At 34.2% G+C, this 22,375-nt stretch overlaps 1 protein-coding gene across 10 annotated transcripts in view; it reads left to right on the forward strand.

Moving 5' to 3' along the window:
• VPS13B (vacuolar protein sorting 13 homolog B) overlaps nucleotides 1-22,375 on the forward strand; it is an 805,800-nt gene that overhangs the window by 403,431 nt on the left and 379,994 nt on the right. For all 10 annotated transcript variants that reach the window (XM_081258369.1, XM_081258366.1, XM_081258373.1 and 7 more), the window contains 4 exons: nucleotides 8,452-8,623; nucleotides 9,128-9,242; nucleotides 10,956-11,022; nucleotides 14,559-14,967. In XM_081258369.1, the coding sequence (XP_081114495.1) occupies nucleotides 8,452-8,623; nucleotides 9,128-9,242; nucleotides 10,956-11,022; nucleotides 14,559-14,967 (763 nt within the window). The remainder of the gene's footprint in view (nucleotides 1-8,451; nucleotides 8,624-9,127; nucleotides 9,243-10,955; nucleotides 11,023-14,558; nucleotides 14,968-22,375) is intronic.

A 22,375-nucleotide genomic window follows, 5' to 3' on the forward strand; every position in this document is an offset into this window, starting at 1 on the left:
TTGCTTAGTACCAGCCTGAATGGTATAGAATTAAAATGGCATTTAATATTATCCCTAAATGTATTCAAGCATATTTCAAAGTTTTGCCAAAAAATGTGGTACTAAAGGGAAAAAAGTGAAAATTAGAAGTTGTTTATTTAGTTTCCCTAGTAACCTTGCAAACATAAAAATAGAATGCTAGTAATTTATTTTCTCTAAGGTGTATTTTTTTTTTTCTCCTGGGGAAAACTAGCTAAATTCTGTGTGCTACTTCCCACTTTTTGTCATAGACTCTCTACTTTGTCAGCTTTAAGAATTGCCTTCCTCTGACTTTGGTATAATAATTTTGCAGAGCTTGACAAGTGAGAAAGATGGTTCTCTTAATTTCATCAATTTACAGCTATACTATTGAAAGGGATTGTTGGAAGATCATTTACTAGAAAACTGAGATGCAGTGAATTGAAGTTAGTGTCACACAAAGTAGGGACTGGGCCAGCTCATCTGAGTGTGATTCTAAGTTAATGGAATCTATAGAAGTCACTTTGGAATCAGGCAACTTGAGTTTTTAATCTCTGCAGTTTATGATCACATTACTTAACCTCTGTGCTTTAGTTTCATCATCTCTAAAAGTGGGGATAATGTTAATATTCATCTCAATATGTTAGTACAAATATTAACTGAGTATGTATAGTTTGTCCATTTACTCTGTTTTTTTTTTTTTTGCCGTACGCGGGCCTCTCACTGTTGTGGCCTCTCCCGTTGCGGACCACTGGCTCCGCGGCCATAGCTCACGGGCCCAGCCGTTCTGCGGCATGTGGGATCCTCCCAGGCATGTGGGATCCTCCCAGACCGGGGCACGAACCCGTGTCCCCTGAATCAGCAGGCGGACTCTCAACCACTGCGCCACCAGGGAAGCCCCATTTACTCTATGAATGTGGCTCATTCCTCTAATTGTGTTTTCTTTAATTTCAATAAGATTTTAGTTTTCTTTTTAGAAGTCTTGACCATTTTGTTATAGGAGTACACTTCAGTATTTGGCACTTTTATTCAGTTGATACGATTATATATTCAGTACTTGTTTCTCCTTCTTTATTCCTTTAAGGTGACTAGTAACTTTGGTTGATTTTCAAATATTAGGCTGATCTTGCATTTCTGGAACAAACCCAACTTAGATGTAATATATTTTCCTTTTCATATCTTGCTGGATTGTGTTTGCTAATATTTTATTTAGGGTTTTGGTATTATAGTCATGAGTGATACTGGCCTTTAACTTTTCTTTTACATAATATCTTTGTTGTATTTTGGTATCATGATTACACTGTCTTCACAAAATGATATGGGAAGTGTTCCCCCTTGTTTTATTATCTAGAAAAATATGTTTTGTGCTGAAATTCTCACAGTCACTGTATATTCCCATGATAATCAACAAGGTAATCCTAATTGAAAAGGCACTTGTGTATAACACATACCTTATCCAAACTGGGTCTTAGTTTAGGCATTCTTTGCATATAGAAGAAGTTTTAACTTAGAAGATTATTAGAAAAGAGGTAAGGACTGGATAGACAAAATACACTAATGTCATCATCATAAAGGGAATATAGGCAAGCATCTTGTTCCAGGTTCCCAACTCCAGCAATGCTATCGCTGTATTCCTAGAAAATGAATTTTATACTACTCATTATTGATAAAGTAATACTTAATGGTAAAATAAAGATGTTTTATGGCATTCTGGTAGCCCAGGCTGTATAAAATGAAACTAATAAACAGTTTTTATAGATTCTAAACAAATACACTGTCTTTTGATACTGTGCAATTATGACTATGTCCCAGTTAATGTTTTTATGTCAAATTTTTTATTCTGGTAAAATATACACAACATAAAATTACCTTTTTAAAACATTTTTAAGAGTACCCTTCTGTAACATTAAGTACATTCACATTGTTGTGCAACCATCACCATGAGCCATCTCCAAAACTTTAAAAATTTTTCCCAGCTGAAATGTGGTACCTGTTAAGCAGTAACTTCCCATTTTAACATTAAGTCTTCTGATCCATGAACATGGGACATTTCTCCATTTGTTTGTGTCTTCTTTTATTTCTATTAGCAATATTTTACAGTCTTTCACTTCCTTGGTTAAGTTTATTCCTAAGTATTCTATTCTTTTTGATGCTATTATAAACAGAACTGTTTTATTAATTTTCTTTTCTGATTGTTCACTGTTATTGTACAAAAACACAGATATGGGTTTGTATCTTGCTGAATCCATTTATTCTAAAATTTTTTGTTGTTGAATCTTTAGGATTTTCTACATATAAGGTCATGTTGTCTGCAAACAGAGATCATTTTGCTTTTTTCCCTTTCCAGTTTTGTTGCTTTTTACTTCATTTTCTTGCCTATTTGCTGTGGCTAAGACTTCCAGTAATATGTTGAATAAATATTTCACTTAACTTTTTAAATATTAGGCAGTATTTTCAAGTTGAACATAATTTTTTTTGATAATAATTTTCTGTGAAGGAAACCTTCTTGCATGTTTCAGCACTAACAAATTTTGTTCAAATAGCAAAAGATGTATTGAAAATTTGACACTGTTGCTTTTTCTGTTCCCACATTAGTTGTACTTTTATACTATTTTTTTCATCTGAAATAAGTGTTAAGTCAAACATTATGGGTTGGAGGTAAAACGACTTACACTGAGAGGCTTACATTGGTTCAGAAGTAACAGTGTTAAATAATGATTATACTGTTTCAATGCTATACTGGATGTGAACTATAAACTTTTATTATCACCCATCACCTATTATCTTTATCATCATAGGATAACCCTAATTTGAGCAACCAGTACCTACTCTGTACCAAGCAATAGTGCTTGGTACAGAGTAGGTTTTAAACACATTGTTCTTTAATATATGGACGTTAAACAATTTGGGAAGTCAACTCATTTTGATGAAATTAAATCTGATTTATTATAGTACGGGGCATAGAGATGTATATATTCATTGTCACTACAAATATATTTTGATATGAATTCATAAAAGCATATATTGAGTTTATTTTTTCTGTTTGTTTTTATGTCTTTTGTTGTTTTAAACATAATTCTTTTATGTTATTTATCAGATCTGTTATCTGAATTTCTTGAGAGTCTAATCCTACTGTTGTATTCTTAACCCTTGCTCTTAGTAGACTGTTTCCTTATGTGTTATGTGCTCTTCTATTGGGAGTTCTTCACTAGTGCGACTTTATGAGACTCTTACATAGTGTATGAGGGCCTATTCCCCAATAGGGATTTTCTGTGTTTCCTTCTCTGAGGGACTCCAAGGGCCATCAGTAGCCTGGGACCCCTTTACTGTTAATTTCATAGCTAGATGTTTTTTGAAACATTTCGGTAGTATGAAATCAAGCCCTCAAACCTACATGTAACCAGAGTTGTGTTTAAAAAGTCTCAAGGGTAACATTTTTCTACTACTTAGGCTAAGATAGATATTGCTTTTTTCTTGGGTTTATTCTGTTGTTTTTCTAATTTCTTAAATTGGATACTTAGCTTAATAATATTCAGCTTTTAAAAAGATTAAGCATTTAAGACTTAGTCCTTTATCTTTAGCAGAATTTATAATATTTAACTTCGGAGATGGATATGTGTATACACCTAATATATAGGGACACTGGGAAATTTAGCCCATCACTGCATTGCTGCTTCCCAGAGAAAATTCTGTATTACATAGAAGGGTGAACAAAAATTTTGGTATAAAAATAGATGGCTCTGGCATGCTAATTCTTATCATGGACACAAAGTAAAGCTTTACCTGTACACTTGAAGAACATATTTCACTGTATTTCAGCTAGTTAAGGTTGTCAAAAATTTGTGTTCAGAGAGATGTTCAGGAAAGTGAAACACTATATAATTATGTTCATTGAAATATTTATGCCATTTTGCTTACAGGATAGCCCAACAATAAAAACTGCCTTTGAAAGTGCTAACATTTTGATGATCTGTTTTAATAACAGGTAAACAAAGCAAATAGATACACAATACACAAATACATACACATTCACATATTTCCCTTATAAGTTAAGTACATAAACTGTTAAGTCTTTTGGAAGCTGTTCTAATTATATAACATGTTATTTTGAACTTCTGGATTTTCAGTACTTTTCCATAAAGGTGATATAGGAAGGACAGTTATTATGGATAGCTATATTGTGTTGATGAAATTAAATCTCTCCAATTAAGTTGCAATTTTAGGCAAACCATTAAGCATTTTTTCATTTTAGCTTCTTGTATATATGTATAATGTCTTTGATAATGTCATCCTTATTCACAGCATTTTAAAGAAATAATTTTAAAGCTTTAGAAAAATCTAAAATTCTGAAAGAATGCTAGAATACTGATTTATAACTCAACCTAAGGTAAAATTGACAGATTAACCAACAATGTTGGGAGGTTAGGGTCATGGCAAAATTCGAGTTGCATATTTTATTGATTCTGGAATTAAAATTACTTCAGCAGCCTAGTTCTCAAAAAAATCCAGCATGAGCTATATTGTATAGCATGGAATATTGCCAATATTTTATAATAACTTTAAATGCAGTGTAATCTATAAAATATTGAATCACTCTATTGTACACCTGAAATTAATATAGTATTGTAAATCAACTATACTTCCATTATAAATATATGTATTTCCAAAAAACAATCCAGCATGAAGTGGTTCATTTCTTAGTTCCCAGTAATTATTTAAAATGCATTTATTTTCAGTTAAATCCAAAGTGAAAATTTGGGGGGGAAAATGATTGAAGGTGGTCAAAAGGTACAAATTTCCAGTTATAAAATAAATAAGCCCTAGTGATGTAATGTACACCATGGTAACTGTAGTTAATAATACTCTATTGTGTATTTGAAAGTTGCTAAGAGAGTAGATCTTAAAATTTCTCATCACAAGAAAAAACAATTTATGACTGTGTGACAGTGGATGTTAACTAGACTTACTGTGATCATTTCACAATATATATAAATATCGAATCATTATGTTTTATACCTGAAACTATTATAATATTATGTCAATTGTATCTCCAAAAAAAAAAAGAAAGTGAAGTTGTTTGGCATCAACTGCTATCGCAAAACTATTGTCAGTTTTTCAGTGATTTAAGTACAGTTAATCTAAGCAGTAATCTACGTCAAATTATTATTCTAGACAACCTTTTAGAAAGTAAGTTTAGTTTGAACTTTTTTACTCAGTTGATATTTTAAGTATGTCTCATAATAGTTTTAAATCTCTTCCTCAGAATAGACTTATTTCATTAAATATTTATCTTTAAATGATTTTATCTTCAACATTTAGGGAGAAACTTTTATTCAAAACGTAGAAATCTTAGCATTTAGATTATCATCTAATTAATTGAGTAGCTGTTGAAAGAACCAAGATAATACATATATCAATGCAAGTTATTGTTTAGCCTTCACATATGAATCAACACAATATTTTGTTGTCATGTTTTTCTTATTTCAAAATAATCATGCTGGCAGATGTCTCTAGTTTCTCAATTATTGGCTTATGTTTTATGCAAATAGTTTTATTACATAAATATAACCTATTTATCTGAGGTCACCTTACATTTGTTGTGCTTATTTATATTATGTATCTGTATATTTAAATTTCTAATTAATATTTGCATTCCAAAAGTCCATAAAATTTAAAAACACTAAGGTATTTGTTGCTGAGTTGGGTAAGAACTATTATTTTTAAATTATTTTGACAATAAAGAATTCACTATAAATGAATCTAGTTAAAAAAAGTACAGTCTTAACAGTTGCTTGTGTTAAGTAGAAGAGAAGTATTTGCTTATATGATCCTTGGATGACTTATACTTTAAACTACCAGTAATTCTTTTTATGTTGACATGTTGATAAGGAGCAGTATACTTTTCAGTGGATATAGCTCTAGCTTCCTGAATATCGATCTCAGTGGTGGTAGAAGGGGAAATATGAGTGGCAGGCTTAAGTAGTGAGCTTAAAAACAGTTATTCGTTTTTCCCACCCTTCACATTGAAATGGTGAGAGCAAAGGTAGTGGAAACCACAGCAGTCCACTTGTTATCGTTGACTTAAGTACAAACAGCAGTGGAAGTGTTTAGACCTTTGGGAAGTTTTGTGATTGAAAAAGAATGCTGGAGTTATTTTGATAAGGGAAAGTAGCAGTGTGGCCAAAAGTATGATCATCCCTGAGCTCTGAAGCAGGCCAAGGATGAAGGGCTGAAGTGTTTGCTCTTCCAGATGAACAAAGATAAATTCAGCTAGCATAATAAACTTAGTATTTTGGTCAATTTGCGACAAAATGGTGAAAGAATTGAACTGTATATTTTAGACCTTGGCTAAAGAGGTGTGGGAAAATAGTTCAGCGTCTCCAATTCTGGCTCAATTTTTGCTACAGATTTAGAAATAGAGCAGAAAATTAATGCACAAACATATTTAACAATACCACACCAAGTGTTGTAAATCCAAAATGAAAATTGAAACTGCATGAAGAAGGAGAGCAAAACTTTTTCTCAGGAGTGCTTGCTTATTAAATTTGAAGCCACGGTTTTCTTAGCATTCCTACTAAGTATACTTAATAGTGTTAAAAATCAAGGTTTCATTGATTTGAGATGGTCTTTTCCCTACAATTTCCATTCTTGGTATTATAATGTTCTTCTAAGTGTTGGAGGGAGAATTTAATTTATGAATTCTTCTGCTCTAAGACCCAATCCATAGAGAAAGGCATACTGACTATATTATGCTGTCTTTTATTGAATTTGACTTTCTAAAATGTATCTTTTTCTGGGATTAGTTTGTGCTTTTCATTAGATGTGTTACTTTAGACAGCTAACCAAAAACCTGAATTTTTATATAGCTTCTCAAATTCTAGGAATTTCAATTTTAGCAGATTTAGGACCACTTAGTTTTGGAAAAACATTTAGATGAAAACATCACGAGCAGTGAGCTTTCTGCTTTGCTTGGTGTAATTGGAACAAAGAATGGCTATACTGTCTTCAATACATCATGCTGCCTACCAAACTAAGCTTAAGTACATATAACTAATATTTAAATATATATACATCTTTTAAAAAAGTAAGCATGCTCTGGTGTATTTGATCAGTTCACAGAGAATGAGTTTAGGTTCTGGAGTTTTTTTGAAGGTTTTAGATGGACAGCAAAGTTGGGATTTAAAAAACCCAAATACTTGGTAGCTAATCCTAAAAGAACAGAATACATGAGTGAGTGATCACTATCTCTGGCACCATCTCTTCCTGCCTTTGAGACTGAAGCTGTTCATCTTCAAACCAGGATTTATTTTCAGCTGCTGAAAAGATTAAAAAACAACCCAACAGACCTTTTACAGAAAGTTTATTAGTACCAAATTTAGGACCTTATACATATCCAGAATTCAGTATGTATTTGTTGAACTGAATAAGCTTATGCTCTGATGAAGGTTTGGGGCCAGCATGTATGGCAGGTTCTCTGAAGCTGCAAGATTCCCTTCTTCTGGGCTGAGGTCTGTGATCCAAGGGTTATATTCTTGGGCTTCAGCTGCCTCTTATTGGGCTGGAGACACACTCTGAAGTACATCAAATTACAAAATAATACCATCCCAAATGTGCAAAGCATTGAATATTAACCTGGGAAAATTTCTTGAGCTAAGAGGTATTTATCAAAAACCTGCTCATTTTACTTACATTTTGTTTCATTGTTATCATTTTTATTGTACCCTTCTGTAGGATATGTATAATTTGCAAAATATATTTCTGTAAAGATAACCATAACACACACACACACACACACACACACACACGCTCATGCTCTGTACCTCTAATTAAGAGACTTTTAACCATATAAATCATTTAAAAAATCTGTTGTCGAATCTGCTAACTTCTAAATGTCTCCTTAATATTAAAATATGTGAGGCATGATGAATGTTTTGCTGTTTCTTAAATCATGGTGATTATGCTGTATTTTACTATGGTTATTATATGTTCATACATAAATACACCATAGCAGGGGTAGACAAACTTTTTCCATAAATGACAAGTTAGTAAATATTATAGGCTTTGTGGATCATAGTAGCTCTAAAGCAGCTACTTAACTCTGCTAATCAGTAGTCATAGGCAATAGATAAATGAGTGGATGTGGCTGTGAGGTAGTAAGACTTTATTTCCAAAATAGAGCCCCATTTGGCCCTTGGCTATAGCTACTCTATAAGGAAATACTCATTGGTATGATCCTAACTCATTTAGAGGAACTGGAATGGCATGCATGTACACTGTAACTATGAAAACCATATGATTAATGTATGTTTATATTACTGGCATTATGTATAAGCATTTATATGATTTGCAGTATCATATATGATAAGTTATAAGCAGTAATTGCAGATTTTAAATTATAAATTTTTAGTTATTTTTATTTCTGTTACAAAGTATTGTTGTTATTCCTCATCCCAGGGAGATTCTGTACAAGCAGTTGATGATTCACCATTCTCGGATTCTGTTACCTTGGAACAAACTACGAGTAATATTGGTGGATCCAGTGGTCGTGTTAGTCTGTGGATGCAGTGGGTGCTCCCCAAAATTGCTATAAAGCTCTTTGCTCCAGATCCTGAAAATAAAGGCACAGGTACAGGATTACTTTTCTACTGAAAAGATAAAATATTAAACACTGTTTTTAGAAGAAATTGGAGACTTAGTTTTATTTATCATTGGCATTTAAATCAATCATTAAGTCTAACTCAAGTGATTTCTATTAGTAATACTAACATGTTGCCTATAATACCTAAATTTTGTCTTATTTGTATTAAAATTCACTTCAAAAGCCATGAGGTAATTTCTTCATTGGTCATACCACTAAATGTATTGCAAAGACTGTTGACTGATTAGATGTAGCACTTCATACATTAACTGTGATTTCCCCTGTTTTGAAATAAACATCGTATCTTAATTTTGAGGCCTATACTGATATTAATTTTCCTTATTATTGTAGAATCTTATGTGGTTAATGAACAGAAAGTCTTAGTCCCTCTGTAGATGTCAAGGATATACATGCTAACATTAAATGTAAATAGAAAGTTTTAATATTGATTGTGAACCCTATACTGATATTAATATTTGTTTCTTATTGCAGAACTTTGTATGGTCAGTGAACTAGAAGATCTCAGTGCTTCCATAGATGTCCAGGATGTGTACACCAAAGTGAAATGTAAAATAGAAAGTTTCAATATTGATCACTATAGAAGCAGGTAATTAATGAATAATGAATATGGGAAAAACTATATTTTCCTTGAACAGAGTCTATAAAAGAATATTTATATTTTACTTTGATTCCTTAATTTTTTAAAAAATACTGTACATATTCCCAAAGATGGTTCTTAACAGATATATTGGTTAATTTTACTTGGTATTCATTCATATATGGAATATAATAAAGTTTTGCTTTCTAAGAAGGCAAATCTGTTCATAAATATCCATACTGCCATATTAAATGAAATAAGCTGCTTTTACTAATCACCTCACAATTTGTTATGCATGTTGTATATTTGCCAAGATGTCTGGGACACAGTTAATGGCTCTGGTTTTTGCTGAATACTCCTCATCCACTCCCTATACCATAGATTGAAATGGAGCAGCATCTCATGTTCCTTACAGCTTTGAGTACTTTTCTTATCTCACAGATGATTAATGAACATGTGGTGGATGTTCCTAGAATCACATTTTTCCTTCCTAATAAATTTCTACCAAAAGTAGATTATAAGTAAATATGATTTGTTTATAATAATAAGTAATGGTAGTAAAAAAGTAATGTTTTAGATACTTTCATAAAGATATATAGCAATTTTATTATTAATTTTTCCAAAGTAAAAATATGAATGCTTTTAGGAGTTTTTTTTGTTTTATAACACTACCCTGGAATTGAGTTTTTTTAACTGAAATATAATTCACATACCATAAAACTCACACATGCTTTTTTAAAATTATTTTTTAAACAGCATCATATTTTTTGCTTCATAGTATTTTGGCAAAGAAACAGCCTTACAGTCCTTTTTTTCCTGGATTCATAATATTTATTCATTCAGCAATTAAGTGTCTGCAGAGTACACGTTTCTGTACCTTTATTGATGCATTATATACTCTAAAAGCCATAGTCTTTTTTATTTAACTGGCTTCTAATTCTGCATTAAAAACATTCGAACTTTCATCCTTTATTATACATATCATATTGTTTATATAAATAACTCTCAATTCTGTCGCAGACAAAAAATTGTGTCATAACTGTGACGGTCAAAATATTTTGCTAGGTTTATATTAAGACCTGTTATAATAGTATTATTTTACCAAGTGTATGATAATTGTTTTTGTTGTAGTAACAGTGAATCATTAATTGATTTTTGATAATGGAATGGTTAGCTCTTCAGTTTCTTTTGAATGATATATCTCTATATCAAAATGATCCTAGCAAGTGATACACATGAATTTTATTTTATTGATGAAATAATTTCTTGATTATGTGAATATTACAATTTATGTTCTAGATTATCAATGATTTTACTGTTAAATTTATGTAAGTTTTAAATATTTAGATTATTTATTCATTCATTTAATCAAAATATTTATTGAATGTATATTATGTTCCAAGCACTATGCTAAGCACTAGGGATATAGTGTTTAAAAAAAATAGACATAAACCATGTCCTTATGGACCTTAGAGTCTCATGGGTGAGAAAGAAAAATAACCTTGGTAAATATAGAATTTACCATTAAGACAAATGCTTCTCTGAAGAACTACCAGGGTGTGGTGCTAATGTAAATTGTTCTCTTGATTGCATTGTCAGATCCACGTTTTAGTTCAGTGTAGTGTTGTTTACATCAGAACTACTTGAAATAGTTATATATGCTCAATTTTTTTAACTCAGAAAAATTGAAGAGAACAGATAAGGTGAACTTATGTTTTCCAGGCCAGGGGAAGGTTGGCAGTCAGGACATTTTGAAGGAGTATTTCTACAGTGCAAAGAAAAACCTGTGGTGAGACTCATTTAGTAATTATGATTTTTTAAAAATATATTATAAAATGTTTTTCTTTGTTCTTTCATGCAGTGGGACTAATGTTTACAAGAATTAGAGCTCAGTAAATTCTTTTTGACCTTTTCTTCCAATATTACATTATAAAATAAAATTATTACTTCCTTTAAGCTGCTTGTGTTTTGTACCCATTTTCCCGTTAGAGCAATTAAGTAAATTTTTCAATAACGCAAAGGTAGGATTGCTTTTATTAATATACTTTACCATTAATGTATTATTATGTTGACCTTTTAGAAGTTTTTCCTATTCATAAGTGAGTTCATGTTGGATTGTTCTTTATTATAAATTAAAAGTAGTCATTTACACTAAAAGCAACTATTTTTTGTTTACTTCCATTAACAATGCTTTTGCAGAAGATGGTCCAGGCAGAGGCCATACCTAGCAGTGGCTCAAACCTAAACCTATGCAAACTTGAGCAGAATTAAAACTATCCAGATTTTTTTGCTTATGGCTTTTATTGCTTTTTGTCTTTTCACCTTCTTTGCTCCTGTCCATCACCTCAAGCCTTGGGGAAGAGTGTTGGTCTCTGGGGCAATGTGGAGGTGTCTTCCTTTCCTGTACTGACAAGCTGAACAGACGCACCTTGTTGGTTCGACCCATCAGCAAGCAGGACCCTTTCAGTAATTGCTCTGGCTTCTTTCCTTCTGTAAGAAATCATTTTTAAATTATGCTACAGAACTCCCATTAACAGGAACCCAGAGAAGGAATTGAACTATCCATAGAGTCAACTCTTGATTTTCATCTTCCTCTGTATCATTCACTTTGTAAATAAACTATAATGTATTCTTAAATCATAGACTGGTTTTCACTATAATTTGTTTCTGGGTTACTTGAGTATGCTATTTGTCATTCTGGTTTTGTGAATATAAACTAATTTTACCATCAGCATTAGAAAATCAAAGTAGTATGTTGAATATGCTTGTTAAATTATACATGTATTGAATGATCAAGAGTTGACCATACTGCTTTTGTCATTCCTTTTACGATTCTTCCTTACATTGCTTTTTTTCCCTATTATTATACCATTTCCTTCTCAGAACTAACTCCAAGTACCTTATTTGGTGCCTGTTATATCTGGACAAGGCTGTACATCTGTCATTTACTGGACGGAAGATGAACGGTAGACTGTATACCAGTGGGTTTTAGAAGTTTAGAACCTTTTTTTTCCCTAGTGGTACAAAATATCTGAATATGTTATTAAGCAAGTTCTTTTAAGTGACATTTTTAAAGTCAATAAAAATGCATGTAATTTTTAAATGTTAAGAGCAGATTATCACAATGGTAATAGCAGTTTTCTTAAGAAACTATTAAATCAGTGCAAACATTATTAGACATTTTCTTAGCATGTGTAAACTAGTATTTCTTTCTTTCCCCTTTTCTGTAGCTCAAAAGGAATTTAAGACATATATCTTTAAAAAGAGTGTAAAAATTAGCCAAATATTTAAAATAATTGTGTTCTTAGATTTAGTGTTTAACATTGTATTTGCATAGCAAATACTAGTTTCTGATTTTGAATTTTTTTCTAGTCTAGTCTGGAAAATTTTTTATGTCAGTGGAAGCTCTGTTTAGTTTTAGTTTCTTCTCTTTAAATGTTCATTAGTGTCCATGAGGAACTTTCTTAATTTTAACATGTATTCATGAAAGAAAACTAAAATTATTGTTAATGCCCCTTTTTTTGAGTTTTTTAAAATTAATTTTTATTGGAGTATAGTTGCTTTACAGTGTTAGCTTCTACTGCACAGCAAAATGAATCAGCCATACATATACATATATCCCCTCCCTTTTGGATTTCCCTCCCATTTAGGACACAATGTTAATGCCCTTTAAACTTTTATCAATTTTTCTAAATTTTTAAATTTTCATAACATTTCAGTAATCATCATTGCTTTCTAACTTTTCACTTTAAATAGTATAAAATATTGATTATTACTACATGAAAAGTAATATTTATATTATCTCAACTCCAGTTAGTATTCATTCATTCTTTAATTTTTCCCACCTTTTATTAGAGGAGTTAGGGATATAGCAGTTCAACCAACACACTTTCTCTCATGGGTGTTGACCTTTCAAGAGTACCTACATTCAACATGTTTAAAAATATCTTTCCCAAATCAAAACATTTATACATTGAAACACCTTTTATACTATTTCCAGGATTCAAATGTTGCCATTAATTAAGATTTGAGGTGGGTTATTTAGATTAGTGGTTGATTCTACCCCTCCCCACCCTAATTCCTGGTTGAGACACCTAGAGACACTGTTGCCGTGGCCTCTTCCCATTGGGGCCATACCACAGCACCCTTCTCCATCCACTGTCGCCTGCAATCTAGCATCATAGCGATAAGACTGGGATCACTTTTTCTTGTTTTACTGTATTTCCTTTGGTTTTGAGCATAGAAAGCAAAAAGAAAGGGAAGTTAGATAAGAGGCAGTGAGAAAGCTGGAAAGAGTAAAAAATGCTTTGAGGGCAGGACAATTATATGAAAAGTGATTATATTGCATATTCATGTAATGCCTACTTTCCAAGTTTTTTTTAATGGGGAGAAAATTAACTTTGAGAAAAAAACATATGCATAGGTACATTTTATCTCACCTTTCTTCATTATAAAGTCCAGATTAAAAACAAAAGTAACAGTGAATACTGAATTTCCTACTGTTTTCTTTTCATTAGGTGATAGGCAACAAAATGAGAGGAAGAAAATGGAAGTAGAAGAGGTTTACTAGTGATGGGATAACAGGCTCAAACGCATTGCTGCTTTGCTACTTCTAACTTTTTTTTATGTGAATGTATTTCCTTCTTGTTCTTCTTCCTCGGTTCACTTCCTCTCAACATCACTCTTTGGACTCTAATAACTGAAAATCTTCATCAGGCTTTGGGAAGAGGGGTTGGGAATGTGGAATATAACGACTTAACTCTAATTTTATTTTGAGTAATATGCAAAATAGAATTTTATGTACATTAATTGGTTCAGGAAAACTATTGGTTCCATTTCACAAATGGAAATACATAACATGGTATTTCAATTTCGCATGCATAGAAAACCCCTCTCTGACCCAAATTATGATGGCATATTGCTAATCTTAATGAAAAATTATCAAGAATGAAAAGATAAATCTAGATATGATCTGTTCTAAATTCTGAATGTTACAGAAAAAGTAGAAATTATAGAAACAGGGACAAAGAGGTTAATTACCTCACTCAAGATCTAGAACTACAACCCAGGATTCCTAACTTCAAGTTCAGCCATTCTGTCTTAGAGGCTTTTGCCCTGTCTATGGAATTGATCAGTAATGTACTCATTAGGAAGTATGCTTTTATTTTTTTATTTGTAATAAACAGCTGACCAATCATGAAAAAATAAAGTGTGGACGTGATAAAAGATTTAAGTATCAACCGAGATTGTTTTCTGCTTTCAAATAGTTTTGTTTTTCCCTTTTTTTAATAAAACATGTATTGTGATTTCCTTTTTCTGGAACAGACAACTGCAAAACTTCTAGATGGCTCTCATCAGCAGCATGGATTTCTCTCTTTGACCTATACAAAAGCTGTAACAAAAAATGTTCGCCACAAGTTAACATCAAGAAATGAGCGAAGAAGTTTTCATAAGTTACCTGAAGGTTTAACAGATGGTTCCCCTCATTTTCTTCATGAAATACTTCTTTCAGCACAAGCCTTTGATATTGTTCTTTGTTTTCCTTTACTTAATGCCATTGCAAGTATATTTCAAGCAAAACTACCAAGGACCCAAAAAGAGAAAAGAAAATCTCCTGGTCAGCCCATGAGGACCCATACGCTGACTTCACGCAATTTACCTTTGATTTATATCAACACGAGTGTAATCAGAATTTTTGTTCCAAAAACAGAAGAAATGCAGCCAAGTATTGAAGGTATGTCTTCAGAATTTTTTTTTGCTCTGATTTTCAATAACCTTCATCTAAGGACTTAGTTTTTCTTTTTGTAATATGGTAGCTGGTTGTAGGTTGCAGTTTGGTGTATTTTAAAAAGAGTAAACATGTTATAGTCACTTTACAACTAAATCTTTAGGAATTATATCAAAATATTGGGTATGTTTCTGACTCTACTAATTACTAGAGTAAGAAATATGAGATTTTTTTTCTTTAGGTCTTTTGCTAGTAAAGCTTATACTTTCAGTTGTTAAACTCAAATGTTGTGTTCTATATACCTAAGATAACTAAAAATTGCTTTAAAAAATTAGCAAACACACTACACACTGCATTAATGGCATAAATTATATTGACAATCTTGTGCAGCCTTCACCACTGTCTATTTCCAAAATGTTTTCATCACCCCAAACAGTAACTCTATACCTTATATATTAAGCAGTAACTCCCCCTTGGTAACCTCTAATTTACTTTCTGTCTCTCTGAATTTTCCTCTTCTAGATACTTCATAAGAGTTGAATCACAGAATATTTGTCCTTTTGTGTCTGGCTTATTTCACTTAACATAATGTTTTCCGGGTCCATTCGTGTTGTAGCATGTATCACAATTTCATTTCTTTTTATGCCCAAATAATATCTATTGTGTAGATACCCCCCATTTTGTTTATCCAGTCATCTATCAGATACTTAGGTTGTTTCCACTGTTGGGTTGGCTATTGTGAGTAATGCTACTATATACAAGCATCTGTTTGAGCCCATTTTTAATTCTTTTGGGTATATACCTAGGAGTGAAATTGCTGGCTTATGTGTAGTTCTTTGTTTAGGAATCTGTGTTTTTGAGTAACGATCAATCTGCTTGGAAGCCCTTTTGACTAGGACAGGATTTATGGTATTTTCTGAACAATACTAATGTGCAGGCATAGTTGAGTCAACAGGAAGAGCAATGGGAGCTCCCTCTTAGTAGGGGTGGTAGTACCTGTGTGCTGAGCACTTTCACAATGTGCTACAATGTGCTCAGCAGTTTCACTGGTTAACTCTAGCTTCATTTTTCTGTCATACTCAGTGGTGGTTTATTGAAACAGGTTCTGTGTTTCATTGATTTGTGTAGATGTCTGAAGGAATACAAATCTGGCTATTTGGAAAAGGGTGGGAAAGGAACAGCTTTATTTCCTTTGCGTGTACATTTGTTTTGTTTGTTTGTCATTTGTTGGCTTACTGTTTTGTGACCAATTAGTTATGTTTCATGACTAATACTATATATCACACAGTTTTGTTGATGTTGGTTTAAATTTCCCATTTGGCTGCTATAACTAGGAAAATCTCCAATTGATTGTAATTGCAAGAAAATTTCTAAACTCTTGCATTTTATTTTTAAAGCTGCTTTTTTTTTTTTTTGGTGGTGCTTATGGTGGGATTTTTAAGGTACAAGTTCAAAATTCTGATCCCTAAGCACCTGCTAAGCAGGTAACCTTGAATAAGAGTATGGGGTGAGGCTGCGGGTGGGATCTTGTTATAGCCATCTTTGGAAAATATGTTCTGCCACATTTCTCTGTGAACTTTTGGTTAATTTAAATCCTTTGCTTGTGTGAATACTTTTTGTAATAAACACCTTTTTAGTGGCATTTTTCATGACTTGGGTGAGTATATATATATATATATATATATATAGAATAAATTCCTAGCAAAAGGATTGCTAGATCAAAGGGTATAAATATCTTCAAAATATTAAGGAATGTCAAAATGCCCCCCTAAATGGCTGTACCAGTGTATACTGTTTCCACACTGTCATTCTAACAGAGGTTTATGAAACTTTTTAGTCTTTTCTCAGTCTCATTAATGAAAAGCACACTTTTTTCCTAAGGAGTTGCTCATCTTCACCATTTATTAAGAGCTCTTTGTGTTAAGCCTTTTGTTTGACCTACATTGTATTGCATATGTTTTTTCATTTTTGGGGTGTTTTTGCCCTGTGTGTGTGTCTGTGTGTCTTTGTGTATATCTATATTTATATCTACATGTACATATCTTATACCTGTTCTCATATCTGTATCTACCTGAGATGTTATGAATTGCCAAACTATGTACCTACCCACAAAAAAGTATATAAAAATGCATGCCAAAAATTCAAAGGTTTTGACATTGTATTATGTTAGATTTTTTTTTGACACGTTACCTTTCGGCATTGCTACTCTTAATTCAAATGGTCATAATATTTTTATCAGATTAATTAAACCAAATGTAAATTATGTCTTACTGAGTGTGATAGCATACTGAAATGCTGCTATATCATACTTCTCAGCAGGAACTATTTTATAAAACTATCTCCAAGCAATTTGTGCCTGTCAATCAGAGATGATTGGTAAACTAGATGCAACTACATTTCCCATTAATATACATAATCATTAGGTTACACATTTATTGAACCTTCTTTCTGTCTTCAACTGCAAGTATGGCAATAACTAATAAAACCTTTTTTTGATGGCTTTGTGTAGGGTTGTCAGTATAGTTGTGGCTTTATAAAACTTGAGACTTTAGATGTTTTATTATATAGAGTTGATATTGAGAATCTTAAAGGAAAAGTTGAAGTCTCTAAAATGCTTTTATTTTATGTTGAATTTAAGGAAACTTAGTTATGAACAACAGTCTGACTTTGTCTGACAATTACATGAAAATTCTGCTCTTTATTGAAGCTTTTGGTTACTTATAAAGCTCATAATTTCAGAGTTCATAGCCTTTTCATTTTCAATACATACTGTCGCCTCAAGAAAAGATAAAATCTTTCAGACTCACGTTTCATTTTACAGTAAATGTAAAAGTTTATAATAGTTCATCTTAAAATTCATTTAACAATAAGAAAAATATATTTAACATTCTAATATTTAAAGAAGTGATATTGAAAGTCTGGTTTTCGACTTGAATATTGCTTTCTTTATGTGCAATTATTATCAAGATTCTGAATCTACAGGTGTTTGGCTTACAGCTAGAGCTACTTATTTCATAACAGAGGACTGGTTTTTGGATCTAATGAGTCTTCTAGAGTGAATAGTTCCTCATGAGGATTAATTTTTAAAAATACAGTTAAAGCAAAGAAGGAAGGCATTCATTATCGTGTTGAAAATGCTTCTAGAGGGAACATTTCCTCATTTGGTCCTAGTAAATGCAGGTGAAATAAACCAAAAAAGAGAAGCTTTGAGGTGGAGTCAAGATGGCTGTATGGGAAGACGTGGAGTTAGTGTCTCCCCACAACCTGGGTGCCTGCCGGCCGCCAGTGGGGGACTCTGATGCCCAAGGAGATGGGAGGAACCCCAGATTGAACCGGTAGCACATAGGGGGACTCAGAGGGGAGGAGAAGTGGAGGCCAGAAAGGATCGGCACCCCTGAGGCTGGGGAGATCATAAGAGGCAGGTAGGAGGGACTCTCCAGGAAGAGCGGGAGAGGAGTGGAGGGCGATCGCCTGGCCCACTTGGGCCGGGAGCCTGCTGAGCACACAAGCCGGTTCCCCCACTCCAAAGCCCCATCCAGGCCATGTGGGTCCTTGGGTCATAGGAGGGAGGCTGGGGAGGTCAGGAGAGGCAGGTGGGAGGGGCCCTGTGGGAGGAGCAGGAGAGGAGCAGAGGGTGTTTGCCCTGCCCACTCAGGCCAGGGGAGCCTGCTGAGCTCCCAGGCAGATCCCCTGCCCTCCAAAGCCCCCTCCAGGTCACGTGGGTACTTGGGGGCATAGGAAGGAGGCAGAGGGGAGAACAGGAGAGGCAGGTGGGAGGGGCCCTTGGGAAGGAGCGGGAGAAGAGCGGAGGGCAATTGCCCCACCCATTCAGGCACGGGGAGCCTGTTGAGCTCCCAGGCCGATACCCTGCCCTCCAAGCCCCCTCCAGGCTGCGTGGGTCCTTGGGGGCATTGGAGGGGGGCCGGGGAGATCAGGAGAGGCAGGCGGGAGGGGCCCTCCCAGACCCCAGACCAGAGGAGCAGGAGAGGAGAGGAGCATGTTTGCCCTGCCCACTGGAGCTCAGGAAGCCTGCTGGGCTCCCAGGTGAGGTCCACTCCCCTCTGAGGCAAGGGGTGGAGGGCATGCCTGGGCTCCTTCTGTTTCTTGAGCCTAAACCCCACCCCCCACGGACCCCATGGCCTTTTCCAGCCCTGTGGTCCTGAGCATTGGCCCCACCCACTGCCCAAACCTCATCCTGGCTTAGGCCCCACATTCCACAGCCAAGGCCTTCCCCACACACACACTGCTTTTCCCCCCTCCTCCTCTTTCTTCCTATTGTGGTACTGATGTACCTTCCGGTTGTTGATTCATCTATATTTATATTTTTATATACTTTCTAACATATCTGTTAGTTTCCTAGTCTAAATTTATTTTTTATCTTGTTACTGTTCTCTCTTTTTTTTTTTTTTTTTTTTTGCCACCCCATGTGGCTTGCAGGATCTTGGTTCATGAGCCCAGGGTCAGGCGGAAGCTCCTGTGGTGGGAGCTCCAGGTCCAAACCACTGGGCTAACAGGGAACCTCAGACCCCAGGGAATATTCATCAGAGTGAGGTCTCACAGGTGCTCATCTCAGCACCAAGACACAGCTCTACCCAATAGCCTACAAACTCCAGTGCTGGAAGCCTCATGCCAAACAACCAGTAAAACAGAAACACAATCCCACTCATTAAAAAAAAAAAAAAGAGAGACGCCAAAAAATATGTCACAGATAAAGGAGCAAGGTAAAAACCTAAAAGACCAAATAAATGAAGAGGAAATAGGCAATCTACCTGGAAAAGAATTCAGAGTAATGAGAAAGATGATACAGTATCTCGGAAGTAGAATGGAAGTATAGATTGAGAGAATACAAGAAATGTTTAACAAAGATCTAGAAGAACTAAAGAACAAACAGAGAGATGAACAACACAATAACTGAAATGAAAAATACACTAGAAGGAATCAATAACAAAATAACTGAGGCAGAAGAACGAATAAATGAGCTGGAAGACAAAATGGTGGAAATAACTGCCAAGGAGCACAATAAAGAAAAAAGAATGAAAAGAAGAGTATCTCAGAGACCTCTGGGACAACACTAAACACACCAATATTCGAATTCTAGGGGTCCCAGAAAAAGAAGAGAAAAAGAAAGGGTCTGAGAAAATATTTGAAGAGATTATAGTGGAAAACTTCTCTAACATGGGAAAGGAAGTAGTCACCCAAATCCAGGAAGCACAGCAAGTCCCATACAGGATAAACCCGAGGAAAAACACAAAAAGACACATATTAATCAAGCTAACAAAAATTAAATTCAAAGAAGAAATATTAAAAGCATCAAGGGAAAAACAAAAAATAACATACAAAGGAATCCGCATAAAGTTTTCAGCTGATTTTTCAGTGGAAACTCTGCAGGCCAGAAGGGAGTGGCAGGATATATTTAAAGTGATGAAAGAGAAAAACCTACAACCAAGATTACTCTACCAAGCAAGGATCATTCAGATTCGATGGAAAAGTCAAAAGCTTTTCAGACAAGCAAAAGCTAAGAGAATTTGGCACTACCAAACCAGCTTTACAACAAATGCTAAAGAAACTTCTCTAAGCAGGAAACACAAGAGAAGAAAAATACCCACAAAACAAACCCAAAGCAATTAAGAAAATGGTAACAGAAACATACATATAGATAATAACCTTGAGTGTAAATGGATTAAATGCCTCAACCAAAAGACACAGACTGGCTGAATGGATACAAAAATAAGATCCATATGTATGCTGTCTACAAGAGACCCACTTCAGACCTAGAGATACATTGAAAGTAAAGGGATGGAAAAAGATATTCCATGCAAATGGAAATCAGAAGAAAGCTGGAGTAGCAATACACGTATCAGATAAAATTGACTTTAAAGACTGTTACAAGAGGTAAGGAGGGACACTACATAATGACCAAAGGATCAATCCAAGAAGAAGATATAACAATTATAAATGTTTATGCACCCAACATAGGAGCACCTCAGTGCATAAGGCAAATGCCAACAACCATGAAAGGAGAAATCGACAGTAACACAATAATAGTAGGGGACTTATACACCCCACTTACACCAATGGACAGATCATCCAAACAGAAAATAAATAAGGAAACACAAGCTTTAAATGACACAAGAGACCAGATAGATCTAATTGATAATTATAAAACATTTCACCCAAAAGTGGCAGAATACACTTTCTTCTCAAGTGCACATGGAACACTCTCCTGGATAGATCATATCATGGGTCACAAATCAAGCCTCAGAAAATTTAAGAGAATTGAAATCATATCAAACATCTTTTCTGACCACAATGCTATGAGATTGGAAATCAGCTACAGAAAAAAAACTGTAAAAGACACAAATACCTGGAAGCTAAACAGTGCACTACTAAATAAGCAAGAGATCACTGAAGAAATCAAAGAAGAAATTTAAAAATACATAGAAACAAATGACAATGAAAACATGACCACCCAAAACCTATGGGACGCAGCAAAAGCAGTTCTAAGAGGGAAGTTTATAGCAATTCAGTCTCACCCCAAGAAACAAGAAAAATCTCAAACAATCTACACTACATTTATAACAACTAGAGAAAGAAGAACAAAGAAAACCCAAAGTCAGTAGAAGGAAAGAAATCATAAAGATCAGAGCAGAAATAAATGAAATAGAAACGAAGAAAACAGTAGCAAAGATCAATAAAACTAAAAGCTGGTTCTTTGAGAAGATAAACATAATTGATAAACCATTAGCCAAACTCATCAAGAAAAAAAGGAAGAGGACACAAATCAATAAAATTAGAAATGAAAAAGGAAAAATCACAACTGACACTGCAGAAATACAAAGGATTGTAAGAGACTACTACAAACAAGTATATGCCAATAAAATGGACAACCACAAAGAAATGGACAAATTCTTGGAAAGGTACAATTTTCCAAGACTGAACCAGGAAGAATTAGAAAATATAAACAGACTAATCACAAGTAATGAAATTGAAACCATAATTAAAAATCTTCCAACAAACAAAAGTCCAGGACCATATGGCTTCACAGGCGAATTCTGTCAAACATTTAGAGAAGAGCTAACACTGATCCTTCTCAAACTCTTCCAAAAAGTTGCAGAGGGAGAAACACTCCCAAATTCATTCTACGAAGCTACCATTACCCTGATACCAAAACTAGAAAAAGATATCGTAGAAAAAAGAAAATTGTAGACCAATATCACTGATGAACGTAGATGCAAAAATCCTCAAAAAATACTAGCAAACAATCCAACAGCACATTAAAAGGATCATACAGGGTTTCCCTGGTGGTACAGTGGTTGAAAGTCCGCCTGCCGATGCAGGGGACACAGGTTCATACCCCGGTCCAGGAAGATACCACATGCTGCGGAGCATCTGGGCCCATGAGCTCTGGCTGCTG

This window comes from Mesoplodon bidens (assembly GCF_964165515.1).
Source record: "Mesoplodon bidens genome assembly, chromosome: 16".
NCBI classification, from domain to species: Eukaryota; Metazoa; Chordata; class Mammalia; order Artiodactyla; family Ziphiidae; genus Mesoplodon; species Mesoplodon bidens.